This window comes from Ictalurus furcatus, chromosome 16 (genome assembly GCF_023375685.1).
Source record: "Ictalurus furcatus strain D&B chromosome 16, Billie_1.0, whole genome shotgun sequence".
NCBI lineage: Eukaryota > Metazoa > Chordata > Actinopteri > Siluriformes > Ictaluridae > Ictalurus > Ictalurus furcatus.
Genome location: NC_071270.1, coordinates 25186975 through 25209482, shown reverse-complemented (window position 1 = coordinate 25209482; position 22508 = coordinate 25186975). Strand labels below are relative to the sequence as shown.

The window sequence follows — 22508 nt, the reverse complement described above, 5'->3', positions numbered from 1 at the left end:
TTAGCAAGCGGAAATATCTTGAATGTAGTCATTTTTTTTCCCATTATTCCTATTAAAGGTTTACAATAAACCAAATATAAGCTTATTAAAACTTTTTCTAGACGTTCCTTTTTAATTTGACATATTTCAAGTTTAATATAGTCTTGCTCTACTGGCGGATGATTTTGTTCATTTTAAGAATTTAAAATGTATTTCTTTTATTCGTTTGTTTTTGTTTTATTTATCGAGCCGATTTCTAGAAAGAAGCAAAAATCATCCGCCGATCGAATGACAAAACGTCAGGCTTGAAATGAGTGATAAAAGATATAAATTGGTTTAATAATCTTATATTTGCTTTGCCGTAATAATGTTATAAGAAATACTGGATACATTTGGATATACTCAAGATCATTTTTGGCAGTGACGTGCCAAAAACGAGCCATGTGACGTCATCACGACGAGCCATGTGACATCATCGCGACGAGCAATGTGACGTCATCACGGGTGATGTGACGTCATCACGACGAGCCATGTGACATCATCGCGACGAGCAATGTGACGCCATCACGGGTCATGTGACATCATTGCAACGAGCAATGTGACGTCATCACGAGTAATGTGACGTAATCACGACGAGCCATGTGACGTCATCGCGAAGAGCCATGTGACATCATCGCGACGAGCCATGTGACGTCATCACGACGCACATTCAGTCGAATCCCGATTCGTCGAACATGAGTACAGCCATAATTGGTTTCATTTACCAACAAACATCAGTGCGAAAGACCATGCAAAACAATTCCGTGCGACTGCAATTTCGCCAGTTCAAGTAGTTTACTGCAAGAAAAAACAAAACGAAATTTTTGAAAAACAGCCACAGCGAAATCGAGCATTTTTTGGCCGCGACAATCACACACACACACACAAAAAAACCTCAGCGAAATCCTGTACGTTCTGGTTAATATTAGTTCACATTAGCTGAAGGAGGACATTTTGTTTCCTATTTGTAAAACACACCATGAAGCTGTAAAAAAAAAAAAAAAAAAAATAGGGCATATTCTCTTCGATGTGTTTTGACGACTTTTAAACGTACGTTGTATAATTATATCTATTATAATTAAATCTATGAAATATCTTGTTAAAACCTTTTTATATTTCTATGCGTTTATGTGACATTTTATTTAGTTTTCCCATAACCATATGATGACGTGGGCTTAAGCTTTGACCCATCGTGCCTACGTATTTGAATCGGTCAGCAGACAGGAGACCCGTATACTGCGATTCCTCCACGGAACTAAAGGGTCACGACAATACCTCTGGGTGACGTGAAGACATAAGAACAACATAAATCTGTCAGAATTTGTCAGGGCCCCACGCATAATCTAGCTTCGCCTCCGACCGCACACTTTGTGCCACTAGATGGCACTACACACCTGATGGATTATTTTTCAGTTGTTTACCTTTAATCTCGGTAATTTCAGTGAGATTAATAGGAAGTGTGTGTCGTTATGAGAGTGAGGAATGTCAGTCTGGACTTGACATCCATCGTTTTGCAGAAAAACAATTAACATACAAACCCCAAGCAGCTTCCGGTTAATATTTGTCATAATTATTTATTAACTAAACAATTAGCTGCTCAGCGCTGGTTCTTTGCTCTCTCTGTACCAATCGATGAGGTAGATGAGTGCCAATACTTTCAGCACTTATTACTCTAAGCAGAACTTGTTCAGCCACACTTGAATGCAAATGTTTTTACACCCTAAACAAAAAAATGAGTGCATTTGGATACACAGATGGGTTAAACAGTAGATTACTGAACAGGGCTGGACGATACGGCAAAAATATCATATCGCGGTACTTGAATACACGATATGTATCACGATATATAGGTTTCCTAACCGACTGCAAATAAATGATGATAATTTTAAGGAATTTTAATAATAAATCTGACGACTGTAATGGTTTACTACAAAAAGGTAACGGTAAATTTTAACGATAAGCTGCTTCGAATGAAAAAAGTTATCGATATAATCGCGATAATATCTGAGAAAAGTGTATCGTGACGGAATGTATCACGATATCGATATTATATCTGCGTATAATCTCTGAACAGATTTTTTTTGGGGGATTCTTACTAGCGAAAAAATTTTCATAACTTACTCCATATTCAAATTATAACAACATCGTCCCATCATTTCTTTTCCAATTCACCAAATAACTATATATATATATATATATATATAATAAAGAAATCTTTTTCTGATGATTCTGCATTACGTTTTGTTAAGCATTTTATTTTTAACGCTGTTGTTTTTTGATAAATTGGACAATAGGGGTACATTTTCCCATTTTCTCACTCGGGGGGGGGGGGCACAAACTTTTGCACTCATCCGTATAAAAGGCCGTAGGTGCGATGCACGTAATAAGTACAAGCGAACGCGACAAAGCAAGCCAGACTATAAATTTATTCTTTTTAAACCATAGCGATATCGTAAAAAAAAAAAAAAATCGTTTATTTTAAAGAATATTTTCTTATATCTATGTACACGTCACATCATACGTAAAACAAACATACAAAGGCGTTTCTTTTGGCTATTTTGCATATCAGAGTATATTTTAGAGATGAGTATATTTTTGCATAACTGATATACCGCGCAGGATGAGACGTGCGCTCATCCCGGACCTCTGCTCAGACACAGGAAGTAAAATACCACAAATAGCGTCATGCAGCTTGTGTAACTCCGACAAGGCACGGATCAGGATCAGTCGTCAAAATCCGGGATATCGTCGTAGGAATAACCGCGGTAACCTTTGGAGGCGTAGAAGGCGATCCTCAAGTGATAAAAGCCAGGAAGAAAGATGAGCACCCCGATGATGAGCACCGGAATCGTCCGGTCCGGGTTCTGAAGGAACGAAACAAGTGTCAAAGTTCATTCTTAAACGGTCAAAGCCTCATGTGTCCGGATTTAAGCGGACATTTCATCCTCCAGTTTAATGTTTTGATTTGTTTATCCACAAATCGATATAGTTTTAAAAAATTCATTTCACATTTAGCCGCTCGAACGTCTTTCCGTCTGCGCGCTAAGATTAAAGTATTGGCACCCCTCGCCGGTTTGACCTGCGAGATGACGACGACGACGACGACTACATCCGTTTTTATTGGGCGTTAATAACTAGAGAAACATAGAGACTAAAAACCAGGGTGCCAATAGTTCTGGAGTCAAATTATACGTTAGGAGTAAAACACTTGGTGTTTTAAATGATTTTTTTTTTTTAAATATACATAAGCACCTCACTGACTGTTTTATTCCTTTTAAACCAATATTAAATTTTTTTTAAAAAAAATTCATTAAACTATCATATCATACTTTTTATCCGTTTATAGCTACATTTAACGTAAGTGCTTCTTCTCGCTTATCGTTCCCTGTTTACGCCAGCCTGTCTCTGTCTCTCTCTTGAAGTTAATGAGACAAAAAAAAAAAAAAAACGCAGCTTTGATTCGTTAGTAAGAGATCGCAAAGTGTAAACGCCTCTGTCCGGAAGATGTCGGGGGTGAGAAGATAGATGTTTTACCTTTACGTACGATAAAATATCGAGAAAAAATATCTCATTAAACAAGTACTTAAGTGAGCTTACTATATAAAATGTTGTCTACTTGCATTAAAAGCAGAACAAATCCAATAAAATATGTTTAATGGAACTCAATTCAGCTCGATTTTATTTGTACAGCGCTTTTAATAACGGAAATCGTCTCAGAGCAGCTTTACGGAAACATATAAACACAGGATGGAGATTTTAAGTGTGTGAATTTATCCCTATTGAGCGAGCCGGTGGTGACGGTGGTGAGGGAAAAACTCCCTGAGATGATCTGAGGAAGAAGCCTTGAGAGGAACCAGACTCAGAAGAGAACCCGTCCTCATCTGGGGAACGACGGAGAGTGTGAGAGGAAAAGAATCGCCATATAAGTGCAGACCATTTAGGAGACAGGCTTCGACTACATTCCGACATCCTTTGTGTTGTCTGATCTTTTAAGGTGGGGTTTTTATCTTGATTTGATTTTGATTGTTGAGTTGCTGTACTATGAGACTGCTTTTTCTCTCTGTTCTGACTGTGAGCTTTGAATGGGGTTGGTCCGGATGTGCACGTTCCTACTTTTTCGAGGGGACACAGTCCTTGCACTGCCTATAGGTTGAGGTTTGTCTGTAGATACCCTGCTTTAACCGCAGCGGCGTAGGTCTTGCTCGGCATCAGAGCAGGGAGACCTTCAGCTTGTTCGTGTGCTTCAGGATAGCTCACCTTCTTTGTGTGTTTGATTTACAGGATCTCTTTTTTCTCTGATCCAGATAGCACGTGTTTTTGACGAGGCTGCGTGGTCACCTAGACAATTCCTGCGTTTAGAACGTTTAGTACAGTTCGCTTCGGGGGCGTCCTCACCACAATTTCGACCGGTCCTTGCATCCGGCAGAACCGTGACCAAATTTCTGGCATTTGAAACATCTCGATGGGTTCGGTATGAAGACGTTCACAGTGACACTTGGGTATCCTATTTGGATTCTTTCTGGCGGTTGGGGTAGGTTAAACGACAGGACGTATGTCCATGCTTTAATTATTTGGCCATATTTTTTGATAGTTATTCTTTTGACATCGGTCACACCTACTTGTTTCAGTTCTGATGTGATTTCGGCTTCGTCCGTGCCCTGCAGCTCTCTGGTACGGACCACACCTTTGTTGTTATTTAGGGAAGGGTGAAGGAATGCTTTCATGGCGACTCCGGTCAGAGTGGTTGCCCGTAGTAAGTTTTCTGAGTTTACTTTCTTACTGTAGCACATCGACCAAAAATTTGGTCAGATCGCAGCTTTTTGATGTCTTTGACCGGTCCTGCTATTCCCGTGAGAGTTTCGTAAGGGGCATACCAGTAGATAGTGACTCTAGTAGAGGAAATCTTTGCCAGTTTTCATTTTTAAAGGAAAAAATTACATCAGTCGTTGGTTCATCATCCGAGTCCTGGATGTCTGAAGTATGTTTATTCATCATCTCTGCTCCTCACTCACCTCTGAGCCCAACAAGGGGATGTACACCAAGGATACAGCAATTATATACTCGAGCACATAAACACAAGGTTTATACTACTCAACTGACCCTACGCCAGCACGTTCTGGGAAAAGTGAAAGAGATGGTCGATTGTGATACCAAAACAGTCCCAGGACAAGTCCTGACAAGCCGAATGACTCGAACGGGCCTTTCCAATCTTTCCAACAAGCCAAAGTCATGTGTTGCATAAGCGGATCCCGCAGCAAGCCAAAATCCTCAATCACCAGGATCCGAGTCGCAACTCACGGCCGACAAGTCGCCCCATTTGTCGCCTCTTACAATCAGCAAGGGGGTGCTACGGACCTGTTTTACCTACTCTTACAGAAATCTTCACCATTTGCCGCTGGCCTACTGCCAGAGAAAATGAATCGACACCTTCTGACCAATCAGAATTGAGAATTTAACAGCGCTGTAGCATGATCGGTATATGTACTGTATATCAGAGTGGATCCTGACACAAGCCAGGGTTCAGTATATCTACTTATGCTGCAGGTTTATGTGTTTGTTAGCTCACCTCAACATGAATGTACCCGGTGAGGAGCAGAGAGCCGATAATAATTAGTAAAGACCCGACCAGGAAGAGGAACGTCGCCAGAGCGATGGCCTTGTATGGAACTTTAGGTGGACTTCTTTTAAACTGTGAGAAAATAAACAGGAATAATCATGAGCTACAGTAAAAGGGGTTAAAGGGATACGTAAAGATCCACTGCATCTATAGCGTAGTGTACCTTGGAAATAATGCGCTCGGTTTCATACGAGCTGATTAAAGAGTACTAGTTATGGATACTTAAAAGTTACGTCTATGTACACATTTAATGGAATGTCGTATAGGATGAGATAAGATGAAACTAAGGTTATAGTGAGTTTTTCTTCCGTTTTTTTCTGCTGCAGGTGGGAACAAAAGTTGTGAGCGGGGAACTGAAGAAACATCGGGACCTCACGTGCCATAAGATCGGTCTGAATTTGTCGAGACGATCGCTTCAAGACAGTGCTTGAATCTAAATCCAAATGTCACTTCTTTGCTGAAAGGTTGCTCAGTCGCCGCGTCGTATACGTACGGAGAAAACGATGATCACGTGTCAATTTATCTCCTGCGAGTGTAACTGCCATGTGAAGATCTAAAAAAGTCATTCCACTGAAACCATAAAAATGTGAGGGAAAGTCATACCAAAGCTATCACTGTAGACTTTTATCTCACTCTACTGTAAAAGTAGTTCCACTCGCTTTAAAACTACCTCCAGGTTTTGTAGTATCCCTACACAACGTTTTGAAAAAGTAGTTCCAGCTTTAAGAACTAATTCTACAGATTCAGAGCGACACCGTCGAGAAAATTCCGTCAGGTTTTCAGCAGAATATGTTCCACGTAAATGTTTATTGAGCTCAAAACTACACTTACGCTTCCATTATAAGTGAGTCTGAAGTAAAAACAGGTTCCCTCTCTCTCTCGTTCTCAGTGCAACAGTGGAAACGTTGTCAAATTGTTCGTTCTTTGTGCTAATCACACATACGCTACAGACAGAGTGGATAGAGATTAAGGTTTAAAAAAAAAAAAAAGCTGGATTGCAATTATAATTAAAACCCATTCCTCCTCACCTGCAGATCGATGTAACCTTCATCGCTGTTCGCCAGTCTGGAGTATTTCACTTTATTGCTTGAGATTCCCCCGCCCACTGAACTGCTCAGAGCGGGCGTCATGACCTGATACCAACACACATCACCGTTATTCTGAACCATAATAATAATAATAATAATAATAATAATAATATGTATATAAATATGAATACAGCACCTTTGAAATACATAAAATGCAGCTCAACATCTTCAAATAAATAACATTGTATAAGTCCTGTACAAAAGTATTGGCACATCACCTTTATGTGCCAATACTTTTGTACAGGACTTATACAATTTTATTTATTTGGAGATATTATTGATTAGGAGATGATAATCTAGAGTTTACAGAATAAATAAATAAATAAATAAATAAAATAAAGAAGACATAATATGTTTATAAAAACGTGTGAGATAAGAATCTAGACCAAAATAAATAATAAAGGAGATACAATGTGATAAAGTGATAAAATATGGAAAGTAAAAAAAAAAAAAAAACATAAAGGTGATCAAATATGGAAATTAAAGTCAAAGATTTTTTTTTACATTTTCATCTGATATTATTCTGTTTTGAGCATTTGCCTTAGGTTATTCAAATTAACTCGTGCATATGACAGCATATTTTAAAGTAATGATATAAATGATATAGTTACTATATAGTTAGGGATAAATTCAAACTTTTAAAATCTATATCCTGAAATGATATATTTCTATAAAGCTGCTTTGGGACAAGGTCCATCGTTAAAAGCGCTACATATATTAAAATGGAATTGAAATACTAACTTTGTCTAAAGCTGCAGGAGTCCCGTGGGCTTGTTTATTTTCACAGAAGATAAATAAATGTAAGAGAATAACAGGCCTGTTAGCTTGCTCTCAACATCCTTTACATTGTTTACTTCCGGGTTTCTGACGTCACGTCGCAACGTCGCAGGCGATGAGGCGTCTTTCACGAATCCAGCCCGGAGAGGAAAACGGTCGCCGCCATATTGGACAGTGTTGCGAATTACTATGACACGTCAACGCGTCCGCCATATTGGAAAAGGCCAGATTCAACGGTAAGTCTATGCAAGTCTATGGGGGGATGCTAGTTCTACCTGATTAAATCAACCGTAAGTCTCTTTCTGTTTAACCGATATGTACAGGTAATATGTGCATAAATTAGGGTTGTTATTGTTGTTGTTTTTTTTTTTTTTTTTTTTTAAGAGCTTTAAGGTATGAGCGGCTCAGCCCCCAGAGGCCTCACTTGAATTTTATTCATACTGCCTATAAATATTCTAAAATATTTTCACATTGGTGTCTTCCTGGTAGGCGATGTCTAAGAACAACAGTAAATTCATTGGGCCCCCCCCCCCATTGTGCTCCCTAAGACTGATCTTACTACAGTAAACATACATTAATCAATTTATTTCCTTTAATAAAGCTGAAATGCTAAAATTGCCTTTCATTATCGATTAGTTGGGTTTGTGACATCACTATGGATAACAGCGTGCAATAGAAAGGAAGCGCAGTAATTCTGAGTAAAATATTCATTTTGATCAAATATGCTGTTTGATGCTATATTTAGAAACAAAAGTAATTGTGTTTTTATGACAGCAGTAACTGTAATAGGGTTACAGTACAATTTGCGCAATGTTTGAAGGACAACATTGGGCAGAATGTGAAATAAAGTTTTTTAGAAGAAAAAAAAACAGAAAAAATAAAAGTTGGCCTTTTAATCCAACTAATTGATTAATTGAAGAAATAATCACCAGATTAATCGATTATCAAAATAATGATTAGTTGCGGCCCTAATCCTGACCCCCTTCTGCTCTCCGGACCTGCCCGATCCATCCTGATGCCCTACTTCTGGCTGGAGTTTTCATCAGTTGGAAGTCACTTGCTGCTGCTGCTGCTGCTGAGGATGGCCCAACACGGTGCAGCCTAAAGATCACTGAGAATACTGAGGATGGTGCTACTTAAAAACCATAAAGATGGCTTTGGACCTCAATTCATATGAACAGTTATGCTATGATAGCTTTAGGACTGCGCTTGTTTTGCACTCGAGTCTCCATCAGTGAACAGTGGAGAAGTTCAACAAAGCATGTAAAAACTGTAATGAATTTTCCTGGTTACGCAACTGCACTATTTGACCATGTAGTATTAACACATTTATAAAAGGGATTTATTTATTTATAATCACACTATCCAGCGTCGCCCAGATGAGGACGGGTTCCCTTCTGAGTCTGGTTCCTCTCGAGGTTTCTTCCTCATATCGTCTCAGGGAGTTTTTCCTCCCTCGCAACCGTCGCTTCTGGCTGCTCATTAGGGATAAATTCATACATTTAAAATCTATATCCTGAATTGATATATTTCTCGAAAGCTGCTCTGGGACAATTTCCATTGTTAAACATGCTATACAAATAAAACTGAATTGAATTGAATTTAAATATTTTGATTGATCCAGGAAACAGACAGCTAAATGTCTATGGGAAGTTTATCAAATGTTTTGGAAACAACAAGTTTAGAAAAGAGTTTGTCATCTCCTTTATTTATTTATTTATTTATTTATTTATTTATTTAAAATTGGAGATAAATGAATTGTTGCAATACACCATGCAGGAAAAGCTTAAAAACACGAATTACAGGATAGATGTACTGTATATACCTATAGATAATTAGATGAAAGGATGAAAAAGAATGTCTTGTTGAACTTCACCATTTGTGTAATATCAAAAAAGGATTCCTCGATTATTTTGAGTGTGACGTTTGAGTCATTATAACTGTTATTATATGAAACTATTAATTTGGAGAATGTACTCATGGCTTTATTATAGAAGGTGAATTTTTATTCATCAACAAATTCCCCTGTGATAAAAAGTATGAAACGATTATTCTACAGGACATGACGTAGTACCAGAACGCTGTCTGAAACAGTTCTGTGTAATGTCTTTAGACAAATATCACCACAGTGTGCGCCTCTGAGGCTTTATTGCTCAAGTCTGTATACAAAGGAGTCCCAAGCTTGTTTTTTTTTTTTTTTTTTTTTTTACCCCGTATGAGAATTTCACGCTTGAATGCTCTCGATGGAGTGAATTAAATCATAGACAAAATGTGTTTGGATATGAGTGCAGCTTATCTTCCAAGTTCCAGACAACTGAAGTGACAATTAGTCTGAGCAGACGGCCATTTTCCAGTTCTGTTCTGAATAAATAAACACAAACAAACCTCTTCAGAATAAATTAGCATACGTTAACAGACGAGCTGTCCATGCACGAGCACCAAATCAACGTTTCACGAAGGAGTTTGTTGAAGTGTATATACGTCGGTATGGGAAGGTTTTTAAAGCATTTTGTGGCAGATAGAAATCTGTTGCTAACGTACAGCCTCTCACTTGGACACATCTTTCTTTTTTTCTTTCTTTTCTTTTTTTTTTTCATTGTTGGTGGACGTCCAAAGCAGCCTCCGAAGGAATATTAAAATTCTGAGCATGCCTCGAGTCTCTGAGCGTCTTTGAGAGTTTGTCTGAGAGTGGATTGGGACAAGCTGGTAATATTTATACAGGACATGTAGCCTTTTGAAAATAAAACTTCAACGTTTATTAAATTTATCAGCTTTATACCGCCATGTGGACAGTCTGGAGCTTTGAGCTTTCAGGATTCTGGTGAGAGTTTCATCAAATAAATCCTTTACCTGGAAATTAGAAAGCACAACGGTGCCATGGATACCGAGCAGACCCGAGTTTGAGGGTGTTTTATACCTGTGGTCATGCCATTTCATATAAATCAAATCAAGCCAAGTCCTTCACTGGCTGCTTTTTTTGTTTCCTTTCATTATCCGAGCTGACCTTCACATACAGAGACTACTGTAAGCGTACAATCAGTCAGTGTTCAACCGCAACAAACCAGCACAAGCACTTTCTGATTCATGGATCTAATCCAAGCTAAATACATTTGTGCATTGTATATATTTATAGCATCCGAGATAGATGAATCTGTGTGCATGTGTCACTGCAATCTCAGAGAGAATGTAAAAATGCTGAACATATGCCAAAGGGAAAAAAAAACAAAACAAAAAAGCTTGAGGAGCTGAAGAGCTTGGACCCTGACCAATGACCCCACCCATCCTGAGTGCACAAAAGTGTTAGGAGGGGTATATGGGGCTCATACCATCATCCTGCAGGTGGCTGCAAAGGATGTAACGTGCATAATGATGCTGCCGGGATTCAGATTCAGACATGTTTTGCACTTGTTTACTCTCTATACCTCACATCTGAGCTCCGGAGACACGACTTCACCATGACAGGGGAAAAAGGTGAGTTTTTATATCGTTCAGAAAAAAAAAAGCTGTGTGATTTTGAATTTCCAGTTATTTTATTTATTTTTTCGTTCCAAAGACCCTCTAAAAGCATGTCGCGGGTTTTTAAAAGGCTGCACGAGGTTAAATTGAATCTTCATGATGCTATGTCTTAATGAATGAACAATGTTTCCTCATTTTTTAAAGAGACCCCAGTTAATAAATGAAATGCACTTGGTTCTTGCGCTGTGGTGTTATTCCCTGATTGGTGGATTTGTAGAGAGAGCTGTACGTGTTGTAAATGTTTTCAGATTGATTTTATTGCCTTTTGTTGTTGTTGTTCTGAAAAAAGGAACAATAATGTGTCTCTCTCTTGAGCCTAAATAACATGTATTTCTTTTTCTGTGATTTTCCTTTTTGGAAAATCAAAGAAATATTGAACTATATTTTGTTTATATGCAGCCTATATAAAATACAGACTATAAAATATTTCAATAGTTGGTGTTTTAAATTTTTTTTGGCTATTTGCAAGTTTTATCTATCTATATATACATTATATATATATATATATATATATATATATATATATATATATATGTGTGTGTGTGTGTGTGTGTGTGTGTGTGTGTGTATATATATATATATATATATATATATATATATATAATTGTGTGTGTGTGTGTATACATATATATGTGTGCAAATCTTCAGTGTGGGTTTTATTAAGGAAAAATTGTTTTTTATTTCTAATATATATATATATATATATATATATATATATATATATATATATATATATATATATATTAGCAATTCCATCTAAACGTGGGGGTTAAAAATACATGAATGACATTTGGAGTTAATAATTTTTAAAACATTTTTGCTATTTTATATGTTGAGTTGTTTAACAACTTGTTTTACTTGTTATTGTAAATTATTATATTAATTATATTATGCTACACAGTTATTGCAGGGTTTAAAAAATATATTTTTCTTAGACTAACACCTCACGTTATTTACCTAGTTTTTGTCAGAATTGAACAATGTTTTGAAATCTGTGTGTGACACAATTTCAGTTTAATGGATCTGTCCACATTTAAGCCGATAAGGCTCGGGTTACGCGTGCCCAAACGTGTACGCCATGTCGACAGCCTTTACTAGGACTGGGAATATAATAATAAAAATAAAATGTCCAGATGTTTTTGACCTCACTAAAGTGAATTGATTTTAGAGCCGCTTAGCTGGATGTGCGTGTTGCCAGATTGGACTCTTTCACCTCGGTGTTGCCTATGTCGTCACATGACCATGAATGAATATCCCTGGCAGGTGGATGTAATTTAGTTTAGATGTAATTGTGTTCCACTGGACCTGGTCCCAGATGTTTTGGAAGCAGTGATGAAAGAAGCGTATAATATTCTTCATTTCACTAATATTACAATATTACTAAATCCACTTTATTGCCAAAAGTATGTGGACACCTGACAAATCACAAATGATGTAGCACACCTGTAGACGATGCGGAATAATGCGGAAGACCCCAGACGTTAACACGGCAGGATGTGGACACGGAAACACACACATGCACACACAAAGTGTGACTAATACTAACAACCATACTACTGTATACGACACCATACTACACTTCTGGTACTGTACTGTACTATGCAATACAATACTACACTACATTACTACACTACTATACTGTATTGTAATATACTACACTATAATTTACTGTACTGTACTATACTATACCATACTACAATACACTGCACTATATCTAGACTTTGGAGTGTGTTGGGATGAAACTAACTGCACTACTGTGTTAGTCTTGAGTGCTTTAAGGCACGGTGTGATTTTGGTGAAGATCTGAGAATGCTGTGTTATACTATACTATACTATAATGTACTGTACCATACTATACCATGCTGTACTACTATACTGTGCTGTACTCTTCTATACTGTACTATATGGCCATTATATTTACTATAGTATACTATACTAAACTGTATTATGATATACTGTGTATATTTTATGTACTATACTATACTACACTATACTGAACTGTACCATGCTACACTATAGCTACTTTATCTAACCATACTATACTATGCTATACTATGCTTATACTTAGACCTATGCAGTACTATACTATAATATGCTGTCCTATACTTTATTATACAGTACTATACTGTACTATATTATAGCATGCTGTACTGTACAGTACTATACTATAATGTACTGTACTATACTATACCATGCTGTGGTATACTACACTATAATGTACTGTACTATACTATACCATGCTGTTGTATACTACACTATAATGTACTGTACTATACTATACCATGCTGTGGTATACTACACTATAATGTACTGTACTATACTATACCATGCTGTGGTATACTATACTATAATGTACTGTACTATACTATACCATGCTGTGGTATACTACACTATAATGTACTGTACTATACTATACCATGCTGTGGTATACTATACTATAATGTACTGTACTATACTATACCATGCTGTGGTATACTACACTATAATGTACTGTACTATACTATACCATGCTGTGGTATACTACACTATAATGTACTGTACTATACTATACCATGCTGTGGTATACTACACTATAATGTACTGTACTATACTATACCATGCTGTGGTATACTACACTATAATGTACTGTACTGTACTATACTATACCATGCTGTGGTATACTATACTATAATGTACTGTACTATACTATACCATGCTGTGGTATACTATACTATAATGTACTGTACTATACTATACCATGCTGTGGTATACTATACTATAATTTACTGTACTATACCATGCTGTGGTATACTATAATGTACTGTACTATACTATACCATGCTGTGGTATACTACACGATAATGTACTGTACTATACTATACCATGCTGTGGTATACTATACTATAATGTACTGTACTATACTATACCATGCTGTGATATACTATACTATAATTTACTGTACTATACCATGCTGTGGTATACTATAATGTACTGTACTATACTATACCATGCTGTGGTATACTATACTATAATGTACTGTACTATACTATACCATGCTGTGGTAAACTACACTATAATGTACTGTACTATACTATACCATGCTGTGGTATACTATACTATAATGTACTGTACTATACTATACCATGCTGTGGTATACTATACTATAATGTACTGTACTATACTATACCATGCTGTGGTATACTATACTATAATGTACTGTACTATACTATACCATGCTGTGGTATACTACACTATAATGTACTGTACTATACTATACCATGCTGTGGTATACTATACTATAATGTACTGTACTATACTATACCATGCTGTGGTATACTATACTATAATGTACTGTACTATACTATACCATGCTGTGGTATACTATACTATAATGTACTGTACTATACTATACCATGCTGTGGTATACTACACTATAATGTACTGTACTATACTATACCATGCTGTGGTATACTATACTATAATGTACTGTACTATACTATACCATGCTGTGGTATACTATACTATAATGTACTGTACTATACTATACTGTACTGTACTGTACTATACTATACTATTCTATACTATACTACAATACAGTGCACTATATCTCGACTTTGGAGTGTGTTGGGATGAAAGTAAGTGCACTACTGTGTTAGTCTTGACTGCCTTAAGTCACAGTGTGAATTTGGTGAAGATCTGAGAACGTCAGATTGTTCACACCAAAAATGGTAAGGGTTTTTATCTAACGTAACATTCTTTGATCTTTTCGTGTTTTTGGAGACAAAAAAAAAAAATGTTTTGTTCTTTGATGTTCATCAAATTCACATGGTTTGTCAGAACACAGCAGTGCACTTAGTTTTATAATACGGTGCTCCAAAACTGTGATCCGAGCCTCTCATTTCTAATATATTATACTCAATAAAATATACATTTCGGAAGCACATTTAACGTTCAATACCAGTTAAAGTGCACGTGTAGTGCATGAGTTTGGACGGAAATATACCTATTTTATCTATTTTCTGTGCTACACTATACGAAACTGTAGGGATTTTTTTTTTCTTCCATTTTCTATTATTCTAATCTATACTATACTTTGCCATGCTATACTATAGCTATATTATCTACTGCACTATTCGTTACTCTGCTGTATCTCAACTTTGGATGGTGTACATATGAAACTAAGTGCACTTTGGGGTTAGTACGGACCACCCTGATGCATGGTGAAAAATTTGGTAAAGATTCGAGAACATCAAATTTTTGCCAAAAAAAAGAAACGTAAAGGAAAAAACGTAACATTCTTTGATTTTAAGCAAACACGGTGCATTAGGATGTTTAATAATAACACAGGAGTGAACTTAGTTTCATAATATCAGGCTCCAAAACTGAGTGAGATCTGAGCCTCTAATTTCCAACGTATTGGTTTCAGAGACACAAAACTAAACATTGACTGGTCAATATCATTTAAAGTACATGTGTAGTACAGGAGTTTGGATGGAAGTATAACTATTTTATCTACTATACAATACTGCTCTATCTAATGCTATACTGTAGCTATTTTATACATACGGTACTATACTACACAATACTACACCATACCATAGCTCTTTCGTCCACCTTGCCACTATATGCTACTATGCTATGCTACGCCGTGCCACACCACACCATACAATTCTATAATGAGCCACACCATACTACACTACACAATACTAAACCATACTATTCTATAGCACACCATGCCATGCTATACTGCACCACACCTCGTCATGCTACACGACAAGGTGTGAGAAAATCTACCAAAAGCAAAAAAAAATAAATAAAAAAACCCAGACCTTCATTTATAATTATAAATCACATTATGGACCAGGTGTCTGCTATTTCACCGGGTCTTCTTCCTCTCTATTTGCAGGATGCTGTAAGAGTTTGCATGGATGCATCGTTGAAAATCTGAAGAAATACACGGAAAGTTTGAAAGCCGGTGGAAAGGTGAAATTTCACGTCGAGTTTAGTGTTTAGATTTTGCCGGATATGAGGCTTTAACAAAGATGGCGATTTCTTTTGGCCTGAATGCAACCAGAACCATCCTGATCTCCGGACAGATTTAACACGTGGATGGCTATGACGTCAAACGCTGCACTGTATGCACCACCTGACGGTGAGAAGTTTAAGAATTGAGCAATAATCACAAGAGCCAGTTTACAGCAGATGTGTAATGGTGCCCAGTGAAGAAAACCTCACAGCTGTGTTAAACCTAGACAGCTGTCTGAACTGCACCCAGACATCAGTGTATGATGTGAACCTCCCGAAGGTGGTGACCATGGCGGTGGTCTTTATCTTCTTCGTTGTGTTCGGAGTAATGGGTAACGTGCTGGTCATCGTGTCTGTCGCGTGCCACCGTCATCTCCGTTCGGTCACACACTACTTCGTCGCCAACTTAGCTGTTGCTGATCTACTGCTGAGCTGCGTGGTTGTACCGTTGTCAGCCTCATCTGAGGCACTGGGACGCTGGGTTTTCGGCCGGGCTCTTTGTGGCGTGTGGGCGTCTCTTGATGTCCTGTGCTGCACCGCATCCATCTTCAACCTCTGCGTCATCTCCATGGACCGCTGGCTGGCTGTCAGCTATCCGCTGCAGTACCCATGTCTCGCCACAAGTCGACGTGCTATCGGTGCCATGGTGGCTGTCTGGGTGGCGTCGGCTGGCATTTCTGTCGGGCCACTGTTTGGCTGGAGAGAGCCGATGCCTGACGACGAATCGGTGTGTAGCGTCAACGAAGACCCAGGATATGCCGTTTTCTCGGCCGCCTGCTCCTTCTACGTTCCCCTCACTGTAATATTAGTCATGTACTGTAAAGTCTACGTGGTGGCACACAGGAGAGCAAGAAGTCTCAATGATGGGCAGTGGCACAGCGATGTAAAGGACAGGGTGGTGTTCAGGATCCACCGTGGCAATGCTCAGATATGTGGAAAGGAAGATGACGGAAGTAGGAAATGTCGCTCCTACGGTGCCCTTGTGAAGCTGCTCACATTCTCGAGGGAGATGAAAGCGGCGAAGACCCTGGGCATCGTGGTGGGCTGCTTCGTCCTCTGCTGGTTCCCCTTCTTCCTCGTGCTGCCCATCAGTGAGTACAGTACAGCTTATGTATTGACAAATAAAAAGATTTTGACCAGTTCCAAACACGTACTAAGCGCTGTTTGATTCTCAGCTCTGATTGGTCAGTTGGAAATCACAGTGCATCGTATTAATGCGCATTATCACAGGGACTTGTACAGCGGACGCGTTGTAATCACTGATATGGTGACGTTTTCTGTAAGGAGATGTTTATTTAACATTTGTGGAAGGAGTCTCCAGTGTCAGAGTTAGAGATAACTCTCCAGCTGTATGTTTTCCAACACAGATAGAACTCTTCAGTACACTGTAACAAGACAAGGTGCACTTCCTTTCTAAAAAAAAAAAACTTCAAGAGAGATCAAAACGAAAGGTCGGTGAGGAAACAATTGTTTATAGCTGCTAGAACGTAAAAGGGAGAACAGGAATTAACTGTAAAAAATCCTTTTTTATAGTTATAGATGTAATGCTGGCAGAACTTTAAGAAGATACACACGGAATAAATAACTTTGATTAGTCACAGTGAAATTCTTTTCTTCACATACTCCAGCATGTCAGGAGATTGGGGTCAGAGCACAGGGTCAGCCATGATATGGAACCCCCCGACCTTCCGATCAGTAACCCCGAGCCTTAACCGCCAAGCCACCCCGCCCCCTTTATTTATTCTACTTTTATATTATCAGCATAAATGGGGGAAAAGGAAAGGAAGAAATGGAAATGGAATGAAATGAAAGGAAAGGAAATTAAATGAAAGAAAGGGAAAGAAATAGGAAGGAAAGGAAGAAATTGAAAGGAAAGAAAGGAAATGAAAGGAAAGGAAATGAAACTAGAGGAAAGAAAGAAAGGAAAGTAAAGGAAATGAAATGAAAGCAAAAGAAAGAAAGGGAAAGAAAGGAAATGAAATGAAAACAAAAGAAAGAAAGGAAATGAAATGAAAGCAAAAGAAAGAAAGGGAAAGAAAGGAAATGAAATGAAATGAAAGGAAAGAAAGGAAATGAAAGGAAAGTAAGAAATAGAAAGGAAAGAAATGAAAGAAAATGAAAAGGAAAGAAAGGAAATCAAGAAATAGAAAGAAAATGAAGGAAATGAAACGTAATTAAATGAAATGAAAGGAAAGAAAGGGAAAGAAATGAAAAGGAAAGAAAGGAAGAAATAGAAAGGAAAGGAAAGAAATGAAAGGAAAGGGTAATCGAGAAGACAAAGGTGTATTTTAGTGAAGTGTTGAATTGTAGAATTGTCTTTTTTTTTTAAACTTAAAAAAACTTTAAAAAACTGGTATAATTTTTGTCTCTATAATCTCTGCAGTCTCTCTCTCTCTCTCTCTCTCTCTCCCATAAGTGCAGCTCCGTTACTAGCTCTAAAATGTTTCAGAATTAGCAGCAGACACTGGAGATGCGATGCGTGATAAATGAGTTCCCCACACACGAGCGTTTTAAGGACAAAAACCTGACCAACGTCTTGAAATAAAACCTCCGAACAACGTCCTGAGGCGTGCTGACTGCGGTATAAGCGGAATAATAGTCACTTATCCCTTTCCTTTAATGCAGCTGATGTCTATGATGTTATATTTGTAGATATTTCTGAAGGATCACATTCTGTCTTAATAAAATGTAAAGAGTACGACCGTGGATAGTAAAGCAGTGTGGGGAAATGCGAGCCGGCTCTGCGAAAGCTTCACGAGGGCAAAGTTGTCCTTATCGCAGTACGTTTTCATTTCTTTGTTATGATTCGCTTGTGAGCAGTTATTCATGTGAGCCTTTTCATTATATCCTTCTGTCAGCTGCTGTGTGTAAAGGACTGTATAAAGAGCTCATTTATTGCTGTGTGTGTGCATTTAAATGGGGCTTTGATGCAAAGATAAAATGCATTGTGGGATGGAAATGAATACACAGTGCAGATCTATTTGTTTGAATGGGCTCCTTGTCAAAATGTCACACAGCAAATAGCGATCCGTGTATACGTATTTATAAGCTAGACAGTCTTAATAATACAGTGAGCTTAATAATTAATGATCTATGAGCACGTTTTCCAGAAAATTGGTGTCTCAAAACATGGCTTTGTTTTGTGAGGTAATAGTAGTCTGTATTAACATCCATCCATCCATCCATCCATCCATCCATTTTCCATACCGCTTATCCTTCACAGGGTCACGGGGAGCCTGGAGTGTCTCCCAGGGAACTCTGGGCACAAGGCAGGGACACCTTGGATGGGGTGCCAACCCATTACAGGGCACAACCACACACACATTCACACACTATAGACAATTTGGAAATGCCAATCAGTCTCCAATGCATGTCTTCAGACTGGTGGGGGAGGGGGGGAGAAAACCTGGAGGAAACCTCAAAGCACAGGGAGAACACGCACAAGCTCCGCACACAGAGGACGGAGGCGGGATTCGAACCCCCGATCTCGGAGGTGCGAGGCGAACGTGCTAAAAAGAAGATGCGACTAAAAGAAAGCCTGACGAATCCAGAAAAGGTTTTAGGAACCAAAGAGCAATCAATTATACGATGAACCCTTAAATAACCTCGAAGAACCTTTTTTCAACTAAGGTTTGTAGTGTAGTGATGCATCCATCCATCCATCCATCTTCTATACCGCTTTATCCTTTTCAGGGTCACGGGGAATCTGGAGCCTATTCCAGGGAGCATGGGGCACAAGGTGGGGTACACTCCAATCCATCGCAGGGTACAATCACGTACACACTCACACACCCATTCATACACTACGGACACTTTGGACATGCCAATCAGCCTACCGTGCATGTCTCTGGACTGGGGGAGGAAACCGGAGTACCCGGAGGAAACCCCCGCAGCACGGGGAGAACATCCGCACACACCGGGCCACGGTGGGAATCGAACCCCCGACCCTGGAGGCGAACGTGTTAACCACTAAGCCACCGTGCGCCCTTGTGTAGTGATGCACAAAATCTGAATTTGTTCATTGTTATTGCAATACGATTATAATATCAAGATAATAAATAAACAAGCAAATAAATAATCGAAATAAATTCCTAACACACTGTAGTTGTGGTGTTGTGTTTTTGTCATGAGCAAAACACACTCGATCCATTTGGTTAAAATAACGTAGGCGGATCTTTAAGCCTCGATATAAAGCAGTGTGATTATTCACTCTAATATATAATTAATTAATGATGAGAGACAAATTTTATTGATTCGTTTTTTTTGTTTGTCTACGTGTAGGCTCCATCTTCCCGTCTCACAGACCCTCCGACGCGGTGTTTAAGACCACCTTCTGGCTTGGATACTTCAACAGCTGCCTAAACCCCATTATCTACACCTGCTTCAGCCAGGAGTTCAAAAAAGCCTTCCAGAACGTTCTTAAAGGCTGCTGCTTTTGCAGAACCACCGCCGCCACACCTCTGACCCGAATCGCCTTCCATCCTGCCCCGCCTTCATGTCCTGTCACTCATTCTGCCCCTCAGTTTACTCAGACAGGGGCAAATCAGATGAGTAAAAGCTTCCTGAAGGCCTGTTGCTTCAGCGCCAGGGGCAGAAGTACCGGCACTGAGACTCGACACGTCTTTGTGGACATGAAAGGCATGACGGCAGGACAGGCGGTGTGAGACATGACGAACGTGATTGTTATGGAAAAATTATACAGATGGGGATATAAAAGTCGACACACCCCTGTTAAAATTCAGGTTTTTGTGATGTAAAAAAAAAAAAAAATGAAACTAAGATAAATCATGTCAGAACTTTTTCCGCCCTCGACGTGAAAGTACAACCGATATCAATTAAATGAAAAACAATCAGGAAAAAGAAGAACGTCACAATAACCTGGTTGCATAAGTATGCACACCCTTATATAATTGGGGATGTGGACGTGTTCGGAAAGAACCTGACAAAATTTGATCTTAGTGTCGTCCTTTTACTTCACAAAAACCTGCCATTTCAACAGGGGTGTGAAAACTTTTTGATAAATCTGTCTATCATTTTTCACTGCCCATTTTGACAAAAATGAATAAATAAATAAATAAAATAAAATTCAAAAAAGAATAGACTATATATTCTGCACATTTCTGTTTCTGTTTCAGATCAGTCCTTGTACATCTGGATGTTTTCTTGCTTATCTTTGTTCCTAAAATGATCTTTTGTTTCTGGGAGTTTGTTAACAAAATGAATAAACATAATAAAAACGCCGCCCCAGCATGTTATAGCGCTTCTGTCTCTCTCTCGCTCTCTCCTTATTATTATTATTATTATTATTATTGCAGAAAATACAATGTTCTGCACTTCCACTTCTATCCCCTCGTCCTTCATATCAGGCAGGTGTGTTCGTTTTCCCCTCTCTGCCGTCCCCCTGAGGTTCTCCTGACTATATCTTATTTCCATAAGCGTGTTGTTCATTCAGCCATGCTCTGCACCCTGAGGAGAAATGTTCCTCAGATGTAGACTGTAGGTGGGCAACAGATACAGTAGTAGCACATCCATGGAGAGGAAGTCACTCTTTCGCAGACTGCAAAGGGCCTAATCAAAAGTTCCAGGAGTACTTCTCGGCCACAAAACATAGGGTGCAACTCGGAATACAAAAATCGAGAGCAGAAATAAGGAAATTTCGCGTACTTGAATGTGCTGTACTCGTGAAACGACATCGAAGGAAATCCAGCAGCGTGTTAGTCCGGGTGGATCTGTGCACATTTTCCGACGAGATCGGGTTTGTTCTTTTTCTTAAAGCGCACTCTTAAAAATAAAGGTTCTTCAATGGTTCTTTACAGCACCACAGGTTCTGCAAAGAACCTTCGTCTTGTCAAGAACCGATTTTTCTTGAGTTGAGCTATATGCTTGTTTGGAGATTAAAGAAGTTCTTTATGTTGCATTATAGGTTCTTCGGAGCAGTGTATTGGTTCTTGAAGGTATCATCCCTTAACAGGGTGAAATTGGAAAAGGTTCTCGTGGCATCACTCTCAAGAACCTTACTTTGGTTCCTTAACAGGTTAAAATTGGAAAAGGTTCTCGTGGCATCACTCTCAAGAACCTTAATTTGGTTCCTTAACAGGTTAAAATTGGAAAAGGTTCTCGTGGCATCACTCTCAAGAACCTTACTTTGGTTCCTTAACAGGTTAAAATTGGAAAAGGTTCTCATGGCATCACTCTCAAGAACCTTACTTTGGTTCCTTAACAGGTTAAAATTGGAAAAGGTTCTCGTGGCATCACTCTCAAGAACCTTACTTTGGTTCCTTAACAGGTTAAAATTGGAAAAGGTTCTCGTGGCATCACTCTCAAGAACCTTACTTTGGTTCCTTAACAGGTTAAAATTGGAAAAGGTTCTCATGGCATCACTCTCAAGAACCTTACTTTGGTTCCTTAACAGGTTAAAATTGGAAAAGGTTCTCAGGGCATCACTCTCAAGAACCTTACTTTGGTTCCTTAACAGGTTAAAATTGGAA

General features: G+C 38.6%; 2 protein-coding genes across 2 annotated transcripts; one reads left to right on the top strand and one right to left on the bottom strand.

Moving 5' to 3' along the window:
• Positions 1–2307: 2307 nt before the first annotated feature.
• On the bottom strand, positions 2308–7615 carry LOC128620190 (transmembrane protein 230-like). The gene is made up of 4 exons (XM_053644927.1): positions 7465–7615; positions 6664–6768; positions 5585–5707; positions 2308–2882 (listed from the first exon to the last, which is right to left on the bottom strand). Exons 2-4 carry the CDS (start codon positions 6763–6765, stop codon positions 2742–2744), a joined length of 366 nt encoding a protein of 121 aa, XP_053500902.1. The 5' UTR covers positions 6766–6768; positions 7465–7615; the 3' UTR covers positions 2308–2741.
• An 8474-nt stretch (positions 7616–16089) lies between these two features.
• adra1ab (adrenoceptor alpha 1Ab) lies at positions 16090–21217 on the top strand. The gene is made up of 2 exons (XM_053644926.1): positions 16090–17111; positions 20302–21217. Exons 1-2 carry the CDS (start codon positions 16205–16207, stop codon positions 20682–20684), a joined length of 1290 nt encoding a protein of 429 aa, XP_053500901.1. The 5' UTR covers positions 16090–16204; the 3' UTR covers positions 20685–21217.
• The last annotated feature ends 1291 nt before the right edge of the window (positions 21218–22508 follow it).